Source organism: Salvelinus fontinalis, chromosome 26, assembly GCF_029448725.1.
Source record: "Salvelinus fontinalis isolate EN_2023a chromosome 26, ASM2944872v1, whole genome shotgun sequence".
Lineage (NCBI taxonomy): Eukaryota > Metazoa > Chordata > Actinopteri > Salmoniformes > Salmonidae > Salvelinus > Salvelinus fontinalis.
Genome location: NC_074690.1, coordinates 35,419,314 through 35,432,039, shown reverse-complemented (window position 1 = coordinate 35,432,039; position 12,726 = coordinate 35,419,314). Strand labels below are relative to the sequence as shown.

The following is a 12,726-nucleotide window of genomic DNA, read 5'->3' as shown; positions in this document are numbered from 1 at the left end:
TCAGTCAGTGTACTGTAATGTCAAGCTAGCTATTGCTAGCAGGTGATTTATTGAAATATGTGTGAAGTGTGTGAATGTTTATTTTCTTACTACCTTAAAAGGTTTATATAAAAAGGGTTGTACTTGTGCTTTGTATTTATGGATTAATATGACTTCACATTGAAGGCATGTATCATTACTGTTGCTCCTATCTAAAAGATATATTGTGTTCTACCTAACCAGTGAACGTGTGGCTGTGACCGTCCTGTCAATGCCTTTCATCATTGTTTGATATCTTTTATTGCAGAAAAAAACAAGTCAACCTGAAGTGTGGGTGTCCGTGTGCCTTTCTTCTGGGGGGGGGGCTATGTGAAGTTGGTTACAATTGCATAGTGCAGAAAATACACGAGAGTTCAGGGGCCTTGCTTTAAGTTAACTATTTTCACTTTAGTGACCAAAACATATTTCAAGCTGTCAGGCATTCCCTTGGTAGCAAGAGCCTCTCGGTGGATGCTGGAGTGTACCCAAGTGGCGTCGGGAGCAACTGCTTGCACGCGTATTCCCACTCCACTATGTCTCCCTGTCATGGCTTTTGCGCCATCAGTACAGATTCCAACATGAGCAGCAGCTACGTTTGGCTACATATGGATCGTTAGTAGAATTCCCGCGGGAGATTAACGGTTAATGTGATTGGATGTTAATTATTTGACCTGGCTACATGTATTTGATTGTGTTGTTATTTCACTGAACACCCAGATGGTTTAATTTAATTTTAGATGGTTTAATTTTATTTTTGGCAGTGAAACGAGGATACTCAGGCGAGAGTAAAAACTCACCCAAATGTATAACCCTGTTGGAAAATACATATTTTTAAAATGTGAATCACATTTTTATTTGGTGTACCCCTGGCGGGAATACCTGGGCTACATGAGCATGTTCTTGCTATTCTGCCGCCCTAGGCAGACCAAGCAAATTAGGTAAATGTTCGCATGTGAATGAAAATATTTTCCAGATGTTGAAAATATGTATTTTCTGGATGTTGAAATCAGACTCATTTTTGGTTCTGAATGAAAGTTGAAAAGACATTTATGTTTGGGCCAAATCAAAGCTGGTCCAGACCGGACAAAATCTGAACCAAACATAGAAGTCTTTGATTGGTTCAGATTTGTTCTGGACTAGATCAAAAATCAATGTCCATGTATGTGGAAATCAAGGTTGGTCCAGACTGCACCAAAAAAAGATGGCGTGAGTTGGTCTGTGCTAATTTATTACATTTTTATTTAACCTTTATTTAACTAGGCAAGTCAGTTAAGAACAAATTCTTATTTGCAATGACGGCCTAACCCGGACGACGCTGGGCCAATTCTGTGCCTCCCTATGGGACTCCAAATCACGTCCGGTTGTAATACAGCCTGGAATCGTACCAGGGTCTGTAGTGACGCCTCTAGCACTGAGATGTACTTCCTTAGACCGCTGTAGGAGTAGCCTACATTGTTGCCTGAAATTTAATTTTGCCCATCTATGTGGTAAGCCTACCTTTTGCAAAACGCCAAAAAAAGATGTCCAAAAGAAGTCAGCTCGGCTTACTGGTGTGTAGTTCACCAAATCAGCCCACAATGGAATTGTATGAATCCATGTGGTAGCCCTACCATTTGCTAAACAGGCCGTTGCATTGGCTTTACTAGTCCTGATTCCTGTGACTAATCAATTTGGCTATTTAAGCTCTGAAAATCAGCTACCCAACTTTATCAGCAGTTATCGTGAGGCTATTTGCAATGTGTTTACACAGCGGGAAATGCGTATTGATTTTATTTTTCTCCGTGATTAGCTTGTCAGAAATGGACAGATACAACTTGAAACCACTGATCATGACAATTGGGTGAAACTCCTGGACAACAGTTGTGATTGTCCATTTTACTTTGACCTGTCCTGTTTTTTATCATGTTTGTTAACATGATAGCTCATTTTGTAGGTTAGGCTATTTGATCGGATAAACCGGCATGATATAAAAAGTGTCCCGACTCATTACATTGTCATACATTTTATATTCAGCCTGTAGGCTACAAAAAAGGCCACATAGTCTTTCTACCATATCCTATATCAGCTACATGATTTATGTTAGATTTTATTTTTGTGACGGAACGTTGGTGGAGCCCGCAGCAATGCGTCTCCCAACAACAGCACCCTGGTGAGGCGCGCTGGAAATTGTATTTGTATTTGTATTTTTTATTTAACTAGACAAATCAGTTAAGAACAAATTATTATTTACAATGACGGCCAAAACCGGACAACCCTGGGCCAATTGCGCGCCGCCCTATGGTACTCCCAATCGCGGCCAGTTGTGATAAAGCCTGGATCCGAACCAGGGTGTCTGTAGTGACACCTCTAGCACTGAGATGCATTGCCTTAGACCGCTGCGCCACACAATGGACAAGCAAAACTATTTGGAGACTGCTTATCACAGGGCAGCATCAACGCTTACCACCAAAGCCCAAATGAAACTGCTTGAGAGAAATTGGCATTGTTTTTGGGCAGAATTATATTGAGAACTAAGCCTAGCCCGGCAGAATTATGTTGAGAACTAAGCCTAGCCCATGCACAAACTCCTTTGCAAACTGGGGTTTTACATTGAGTGCTGACACCGGTGTAGATTGATTGGAAATCTCTATTTGATTTTGAAGTACTGGCTGGGTGGCAGTGTGAAAGGCTAGATAAAGCAGGATGTATTTGCCTACTTTTGAATGGGGTTTTGCCGGGCCTCCTTATGTTGAATTTACATTGACATGTATATTGTAAAGAGGGGCGTGTTTGAGTTGGGCCCTACAACATGTTGTCATCATCATGATCGTGCACTCAACAACCCAGCCTGGGTAAACTCCATACCGTCTATGGTGGTAAACTCCTTCAACGAGCCTCCACCGCGGCTCATGCGCAGTACTTGACGTTTCAAAGTTGCTTCTCCGGGTGTTTGAACAGGAAGGCGGACATGTTGGTCAGGCGGTGGGAGAAAATCGGGCATCGTTTAGTTTTTCGAAAAATAACATAGCTAACGTTAGATCAAAACCAGATTTATCTATGTAGAACCAGAACGTTTTCCTTCTGTATCGGTCAATATCGATGGCCGATGACAATGTGAGGCTTACTGCGAACGGACGGCAATGAAATGTTGTAACAAGACGGTGTTTTAAACTGATCGAAATTTGGAAGGATCATTGTTTTTCCGCCACTTCTACTTTGCAGCTGTCAGACTCGTTTATAGTTTTTTTTGCAAGGGCCTTACACTGATATATGGACACAAGCCTGGGAGTAATGTGGCTACTTTGCAGCATGTCGGATTTTTAAAACTGTATTTAAGTTTTACTCTTTGGATGTATCGATATATTTTTAAATCCTGCACAACTCCTCTGCGGCATCCTGTGGACGCCGACTAATCTGTTGATGCATTTAGCCAAGTTAATTTAGCTAGCGTTAGCAAGTTGCAATTGCTGAAGTTGTCTGCAAAACCTGGCTGAACTAGGGAAATACATTTTTTGAAAATGTGGCTTTTGAATATCAAACGCCACTTTAAACGTTTCATGGTCAGTGAAAAAGAGAGAAGAGACACGTTTCTTTGATTGAATCTGCGGGTTCTTGCTAAACACTTGAGTTCACGCAAAGGAAATAACATTAGGCTAACTAGCTACGTTAGCACTTGAGCTAGATTGCTAACTCGTTTTATTTAGCTATAGCACCGGTGTGGAACTCTACTTGTCTGCAAACATGTCGTCTGGAGAAAGTTTGGAAGCTCGTTTTGAGAAAATCGATGCCATGTTGAAGGACCCGAAGTCGGAAATAAACACTGATTGCCTTTTGGTAAGTAAACTAGCCAGCGTTAACCTGACGATAAGCTTGGCTCGCTAAAGTTGGCTAACGTTAGCTAGATATGTTATTAAATTAGCTAACTATCATTAGCATAATTTAGCTAACTGGGTAATGAATATATCAGTAAGCTAGCTACCGTTAGCCAAGTTGAAATTGGTTTGAGTAAATTAGCTAGCTAACGTTAGATTAAATAACTAAAGTTAGTTTGCTACTCAACTTTCTAGCTAACTGGTGTAGGCAGTTATATGAATAGCTACCTGCTATAGGCTATATTTGTTAGCCAGTCGACGTCTTGAAGATTAACTTGCTACCTTGTAAGTGTTAGCTAACTAACGTTGACTACCTGTTAGCTAATCAGCTAACGTTATTTGGCTAACAAGCTGAACAAGTGGTATCCAAAACAACCATGAGATGTAACGTTAGTAGTGCTGGGAATTGCCTGGGACCTCACGATACGATGTTATCACGATACGTAACTACGTGCCTAAACGATAATGTATTGCGATTATACATTATATATAACGTTATTGCAATAACACGTAGTTCCGTGATTGCGATTTGATGTTCCAAACATATTGCTCACTAAAGTTATGTCTGCTGCTGAGTGATTGTTTTGATCAGTCAGGGAAATAAAACATATCTATATCGTCATTCCAGTATTTTTTTTTACTGTTTCCGGGAACCGTTAGATAATCTATATATATATATTTTTAAATGTCCATGTTAATTAATCAGGCATCTATGCTAGAATGGCTGAATAACTTTAAATCAACATAATCAAGTTGAATACCGGTATGTCTGATTATTGATATAATTACAATTGACACATTTCATTAGTTTACAGTTTACAATTGGCTCATTCATCCCCCTCCTCTCCCCTGTAACTATTCCCCAGGTCGTTGCTGCAAATGAGAACGTGTTCTCAGTCAACTTACCTGGTAAAATAACGAAAAAAAAAAAAAAAAAAATTACTACTAGTAGCTATTTTAAAATCGTCAACGCTTCTGATGGTGAAGGTGTTATGCTATTTGAACCCGAGGGTATTTTGCAGTCTAAATGATAATAAATAACTGTATAGTGTAGTTTTGTTTCCATGAAGATGGACAGACAGTCCAACCTTGACCGTTGTGACTTTGCAGCCTGGTCTCATAGACAAGACGTAACAAGACGTAAATGTTCACAGAACACTCAAATTAGTATGGTATGGTGACATAAGACAGATCGTTACTCTATCCAAAAACGAAAGTTAGGTAGATGCTACTTCGAATCTCATAAATGGACAAAGTTAGCATTTTAGCTATTAACCAACTTTTCAACTACTTACTACTTTTGAGCTATTTTGCAAATACTTAGCATGTTAGCTAACCTGTCCCTTAACCTTAACCCCTAGCATAGCTAACGCTAACCACTTAGCTAGAATTCGTAACATAGACGTTTTGGGAATTTGTTACACATCATACGAAATGGGTGGTGGACATCCGCAAATTAATAAGAAATGGAACATATGCTAAATGGAGTGTCTCGGATTTATGTACAGAATAATACGAAATGCTCCGAGACCAGGTTGGGCTTTTGGTTGCCAATTATAGTGCATTGAACCAGAACAGGAAAGGCATGTAGAAAGGCACAGTGGACCAAATGTGACAGGGGTTGTGGCTGTCTGCCTGAAGGCCTCCTTTGTGATGTACAGGCAATATTAGAACAAACTCTTTGGAGAGTAGGCCTATACATGGACATTTGTTTTTTAATATCCTCTGAAGTGGTAGCATCACGCCTGTTCTAACCTGCCAACCCAGCTGCATCAGTTAACTTGCTTGGGTATGCCTGCCCTGACGTTTTACTGTGTCACTTATTCCCCGCTCATGATGTAACTTGTATCAGACTGCCACGTGCTAAACCTCAGAGGAACACCTCCAGACTCGAGTCTAGTCTATCAATCATGCAAAACGAAAACAAACTGTTGTTGAGGTTTCTCCCCCAGAGAAGAAGGTGATGTAGCCTCCTTGAGTGCGTGTCAGTCAGGGTCTGTTCTGTGTCTTCTTATGTTCCTGTGTCTGCCTATGTTCCTATGAATGTCCATACCACTTAGAATAAAACATTGTATTGGGCATGCATTTTTAATGACAATCACGTGTGGATATTGGAACACAGACTTTCTCTGTTAATATCTTTCAGAGCATTCTAGTGAATGCTGGATGTCTTCGATCCATCGAAAGCCTCTGCATATTAGCCAGTGTGACATCTAAGTAGTCCATATGTGTGGTTACATTGTAACTAGCCTCTTTGGTGAATTGGGCTTCGAGGATATCGCTTACTGTCTGCTTCCCGAGGACTCGGATCATTCAATAATCCATGTGAAGTAGTCCATATGTGTGGTTACATTGTAACTCAATGGAAAGTACTAGCCTGAATTTCCTGTAGTTGTATTAAGCAACGGCAATGTTATAGGTTCATACCTGTCTGCACAAGGGCTTTTCTATAAACTAGGGTACCGTTGAGGTTTTGGTATGCTGGACAACTTGCTACAGCTGTTGATAAGTAATTGAAAAAAATCTGCAGGTTTTTTCTTGTTATTACATTCAGCTATAAGGGTTGATCATAGTTATATTCAATACATTTCAGGAGTTGATTTAAAAAAGAAAGAAAAGCACTTTTTTTTTGTCTATTAAAATAACATCAGATTGATCAGAAATACAGTGTAGACATTGTTAATGTTGTAAATGACTATTGTAGCTGGAAACGGCAGATTCTTTATGGAGTATCTACATTGGCGTACAGAGACCCATTATCAGCACCATCACTCCTGTGTTCCAATGGCACGTTGTTAGCTAATCCAAGTTGATCATTTTAAAAGGCTAATTGTAAAGCCTTTTTGCAATTATGTTAACACAGCTGAAAACTGTTGTTCTGATTAAAGAAGCAATAAAACTGGCCTTTTTTAGACTAGTTGAGTATCTGGAGCATCAGCATTTGTGGGTTCGATTACAGGCTCAAAATGGACAGAAACAAATAACTTTCTTCTGAACGTCAGTCTATTCTTGTTCTGAGAAATGACGGCTATTCCATGCGAGAAATTGCCAAGAAACTGAAGATCTCGTACAACGCTGTGTACTACTCCCTTCACAGAACAGCGCAGAATGTCTCTAACCAGAATAGAAAGAGTGGGAGGCCCTGGTGCACAACTGAGCAAGAGGACAAGTTCTGTTTAAGAAACAGACACCTCACAAGTCTTCAACTGGCAGCGTCATTAAAAAGTACCCACAAAACACCAGTCTCAACATCAACAGTGAAGAGGTGACTCCGGGATGCTTGAGTTCTAGGCACGGTTGCAAAGAACAAGCCATATCTCAGACTGGCCAATAAAAATAAAAGATTAAGATGGGCAAAAGAACAGACACTGGACAGAGGAACTCTGCCTAGAAAGCCAGCATCCCGGACTCGCCTCTTCACTGTTGACGTTGAGACTGATGTTTTGTGGGTACTATTTAATGAAGCGGCCAGTTTTACTGCTTCTTTAATCAGAACAACTGTTTTCAGCTGTGCTAACATAATTGCAAAAGGGCTTTATAATGATCAATTAGCCTTTTCAAACAGATAAACTTGAATTAGCTAACACAACGTGCCATTGGAACACAAGAGTGATGGTTGCTTATAATGGGCCTCTGTACGCCTATGTAGATATTCCATAAAAAAATCAACTGTTTCAAGCTACAATAGTCATTTACAACTTTGACAATGTCTACGCTCTATTGCTGATCAATTGGCTATTTTAATGGACAAAAAATGTGCTTTTCTTTTAAAAACAAGGACATTTCTAAGTGACCCCAAGCTTTTGAATGGTAGTGTATATATCTCAGAAATGCAGTGTAACATTTTGTCTCCTTATATTACGGGGTGAAGACAATATATATATTTTTTTGATGGACAAATCTCCAAAAATCTATGCGATGGCAAAATCGAGTGCTTCTAACAATGTCACCTTAACTTGATAATTAAAACGTCAGTTGATACTGTCATTAACATGGTTCTTCACTGACCATTTTTACATGCACACCCATATCCCCCTATTTTCCGGGGGGATTCAAGTATTCTGTTTTTGAGTTGACGTACATAAACGGCATATCGAGTTTTACAATACCCCGAAAAAAGCTTCTATCGCGGTTATGAGAAACCAGGGTTAAGGTGCCTGGGAAATATTTATCTTTGACATGATACTGTGGCATGTAAACATCTTATCCCGTTTTTAATGTTTTTCGCGGTCTGTGCAGGCTCAGTTTCTCTTGTCATGGGTGTTGTGTGAGGATGCTTTTATCTGATTGTCAAACAAATCACTTCAAAAAGTAGGCTACCTGTGCAGTTCAGTCCACAATACAAATTCATTTAGCTCATACTCATTACTGTATCGTATAGCCCACTAACTACTTTCACCCCTAATTTAGTTAAGTTTCTGCCTATAATTTCCGGCCTTTGGTAGGCCATATTATAGGCAAATTTCAGACAATTGGAAGGCCAGTTTGTCAACTATAGTTAGATACATGCAGCTTTTCTTCTGTCAACTTGTTGCCCCAGAAGACTAAAGTAGTGCTCACTAGATTGTCTTACATTGGTAGAATGAATACATGAATAATCTACACAAAATATAAAGGCAACAATTTCAAAGTTTACAGTTCATATAAGGAAATCAGTCAATTGAAATAAATAAATTAGATGCAAATCTATGGATTTCACATGACTCGGAATACAGATATGATTCTGTCAATCACAGATGCCAGAAGAAGAAAAAATCTAGGGGAGTGGATCAGGAAACCAGTCAATATCTGGTGTGACCAGCATTTGCCTCATGCAGCGTGACACATTGCCTTCGCATGGAGTTGATCAGGCTGTTGATTGTGGCCTGTGGAATGTTGTCCCACTCCTCTTCAATGGCTGTGCAAAGTTGCTGGATATTGGCGAGAACTGGAACACGCTGTCGTACACGTCGATCCAGAGCATCCCAAACATGCTCAATTGGGGGTGACATGTCTGGGGAGTATGCAGGCCATGGAAGAATGGGGATATTTTCAGCTTCCAGGAATTGTGTGCATATCCTTGAGAGATGGAGCCGTGCATAATCATGCTGAAACCTGAGGTGATGGCGGCAGATGAATGGCACGACAATGGGCCGCACGGTATCTCTGCATTCAAATTGCCATCGATAAAATGACATTTTGTTCGTTGTCCGCAGCTTATGCCTGCCTGCCCATAGCATAACCCCACCGCCACCATGGTGCTTTCTGTTCACAGCATTGACATCAGCAAACCGCTCGCCGCCCGGTACAATTGAAACCGGATTTCATCTGTCAAGAGCACACTTCTCCAGCGTGCCAAGTGGCCATTTGAAGGTGAGCATTTGCCCACTGAAGTCGGTTACGACGCTGAACTGCGGTCAGGTCAAGAAATTCTTCGCTTGTGCAAACCCAGTTTCATCAGCTGTCCGGGTGGCTGGTCTCAGACGGTCCCGCAGGTGAAGAAGCCAGATGTGGAGGTCCTGTGCTGGCATGGTTACACGTGGTCTGCAGTTGTGAGGCTTTTTGGACATACTGCCAAATTCTCTAAAATTACATTGGAGGTGGCTTATGGTAAAGAAATGAACATTCAATTATCTTGCAATGGCTTTGGTGGACGTTCCTGCAGTCAGCATTCCAATTGCACGCTCCTGCAATTTGAGACTGTGGCATTGTGTTGTGTTGCAAATCTGCACATTGTAGTGGTCTTTTCTCCTCAGCACAAGGTGTGTAATGATCATGCTGTTTAATCAGCTTCTTGATATGCCACACCTGTCAGGTGGATGGATTATCTTGGCAAAGTAGAAATGCTCACCAACAGGGATGTAAACAAATTTGTGCACTTTTGAGAGAAATAAGCTTTTTTTGCTTATGGAACATTTCTGGAATTTGAATTTCGGCTCATGAAACATTTTTGTTGCATTTATATATTTGTTCAGTGTAGTTAATACTGGTAAAGTTGTCTGTATTTAGAGACCCAGGAGCAAGCACAATAACAGTGAAAAGATTGGTCGTGTCCAAAATGTTAATGTCATCAGTTTGATCGGTTTTAAGGAAATGAAAGGTTCAGTTTGCCTTGGGTGCATATTTTATGTGGTTGAAGTACTGTCTGCTTGCGGGAGTGTCAGAGCACATTACACATGCATTCACATTTTCTCAGAGATGCTGGAATAAATAAATATTTCTCCACATTTTGTGTAATTTTATTACTAGAAATGCATAATTCTTCTGGAAATATTATATTACGCAATATGTGAGAGGTTATATGCCTACAGTCGTTGTCCATATTTAAGTTACTATTCCATTTCACCCATATGAATTTAAATGAGGAATATTCATGGCAACAGGGATACTTGTAAGCGGGATATCGAAGGTGCATGTAAACAGCTTATCCTGAATAAGACCTTAAGTGGGATATGAGGTACTAACCGTAATACTGTGTGCATGTAAACATGGTCACTAACTATACATAATACTTGTATGATGAGCATTTGGTGTCAAGCTGTTTAATTACACTGATATTTTCAAGCAGCATCATTATCTGATCCAGGAAGGAATTTTATGAATGACAATCAATAGACGAACAGCTGTTGTTGCATCGCATGTGCTATCACAACAGCCCAAGTACTTGAAAAAAGGTAATTTGTTTCGCCAGTGAAGACAATTGTGCCTGTATGCATGTTGGATCTAATATGTCTAGCGAATTTATGTTTATCTGTTCTTCTGTGCTTGATAGTGCTCAGTTAACTGTCTTTTGGTTTTACCAACATCAGTTCAATTACTTGAATTCTGTTTACTAAGGATTTTTTGTGATCCCAATGCGCCGTTTCTGTAGAGAAATCAAGAGAGAAATCGAAGAAATAAAGTCAATTACAATTTGGGACGCTGGGCTGAAGAGAGTTGTAGTTTTGATTAAGCAAATATTTAACCTATGTCAGCGCTGAAACGTAATTAACTACAATGACCATATTCAACCTTATTTTGGACTAAAGTTTGTTGCCTGTCTTCCCGCTTTTGGGACGACCCCCCCCCCCTTCCCCCCCATTGTTAGGGTGTAGACATGAGCATCTTGTCATTATATACTGATCTGCGTTCGGATAAACTTTTACGCCTGCTACGTTAGGTTAGATACACACACAAACCGCGTGAAAGAGGAATGTACACAACGACGAGAGGTACCAAGACAGTTTGTTAAAGTATGCCTTTCCTACTTTGAAGAACTAATAAAATGATCTCATCAAACAGCTCTACAGCATGATAGGCATGCTAGCCAAATAGGGTGACCTAAAGATAGTACTGTATGGGGAGCACAATGTTATATGGCCTGGCTGCTACTGTCTGAGCATAGATGAGATGATTATTTTAAGCAATGAAAAATAATAGTCATCAAATAACTAAATCATATTTCATAGTAATTTCCTAGTTTTCTATTGGGTCGACATCAATGTGGACCTGACAGACTGTTAAAAAAAATATGATCAATGTTTTGGCAATTGAATGTTAACTATTTTTAGCTTTGGTTTCATTCTTAATTTATCCAAACTGGACCGACCGCCAAAAGCACTAATCGCTCAGCACTACTGCTTGATTTACAGCAGGGTCTCATTAGATTTAACAGAGAAAGCATCAAGGTTTGTGGCTCGGATTGGACACTGAGTCTACTGTGCGCAATTGTGTAGGATAAACTATTGTGCAAAACTATTCTTACTAATCATTCTGAATAGAATGCCAACACATTACATAGCCTCGTGTTCGTCTTCACAATATGTTCTGATGATTAAATAACATGTCAAATACATTTTGGTTTCCATGTTATACCTTTTAATTTAAACAATACAAGGGGCTTGAAGTAGCCTACTTAATCTTGAATTTGGAGCTCAGAAGTTCAAGTACTGGAATAGGCCTACCATGAAAATCTGACGTTTCCTTAATTTGGTGCTTGTAATTATCGTAGGCAATTTATACGTTTTCATTCTCCCTTATATCTGTGATTTATATCTGCCACTTTCGTTTGTTTCCTGCCGCTTCAGTTGAAGGGTGTTGCGAAACTCTGTTGCGGTAAAACCACGTGCTGTTATGAGGATGACAACATCTAATGCTGGCTCCAACTTGGCTCATATTTTAGAATGTAGTAATTCTAATTTGAATATCATTGCGTTGGCAAGGTCTAAAGCAAGGCCTAAACAAAATATTTGTGATAATGGCCTATTTTCTTTTTACACTTTGCGTGCTTTCTGGGGAGGGGTTTGTATTACGCCCTATATGTACAATTATATAAATTATACAATTGTCTAACATTGAGGTCCTTAAATTACAATTAAGTGCTTGAAAAGTCCTTGAATCTGACTTGCCAATGTCTGTATGAACCCTGCTTAAATTATGTATTGTCCTAGGTCTATGTTGTATAGTTGGAGTTATGGGAGAATTTGCATATATTCCTTTAACTACACACTTGTAACTGCATCAAAATATATATATTTTTGTTTCAAACCACTTTTAAATTTTGCCCAAAATTTGACCAATGACTTATAGAAAGACCCACAAGCAAGTTGCCTAAAATGTGTGAGAAGAATGAATAGGACTGGGAACTGCCAGGGGCATCACGATACAATATCATCACGAACTTAGGTGCCGATACGATATGTATTGTGATTCTCACGGTTTTAGATTTGTTGAGATTCGAGGGACGAGAGAGCATGAGAGTTTTTTTTATTTTGATCAGTCATGGAAATAAGTGCTGAAAACAAATTGGCTAACAATTTTAAAAGAGGAAGAACAAGCTATAATGGAAAAATATAACAGTTTTGGTACAGCCGACTAGTGCAAAAGTATTGTGATATTG

The 12,726-nt window shown here is 39.6% G+C and overlaps 1 protein-coding gene across 4 annotated transcripts in view; it reads left to right on the top strand.

The window, feature by feature from the left end:
- Window positions 1–2,902: 2,902 nt before the first annotated feature.
- The window catches only part of LOC129824183 (rho-associated protein kinase 1-like), a 69,095-nt gene continuing 59,271 nt past the window's right edge, over window positions 2,903–12,726 (top strand). For 2 of the 4 annotated variants that reach the window (XM_055883617.1, XM_055883619.1), the window contains exon 1: window positions 2,904–3,831. In XM_055883617.1, coding sequence (XP_055739592.1) covers window positions 3,739–3,831 — 93 coding nt within the window. In that variant the 5' untranslated portion in view covers window positions 2,904–3,738. Of the gene's footprint in view, window positions 3,832–12,726 lie in introns of all 4 variants that reach the window. The other 2 variants (XR_008754723.1, XM_055883618.1) reach the window with 2 other exon arrangements.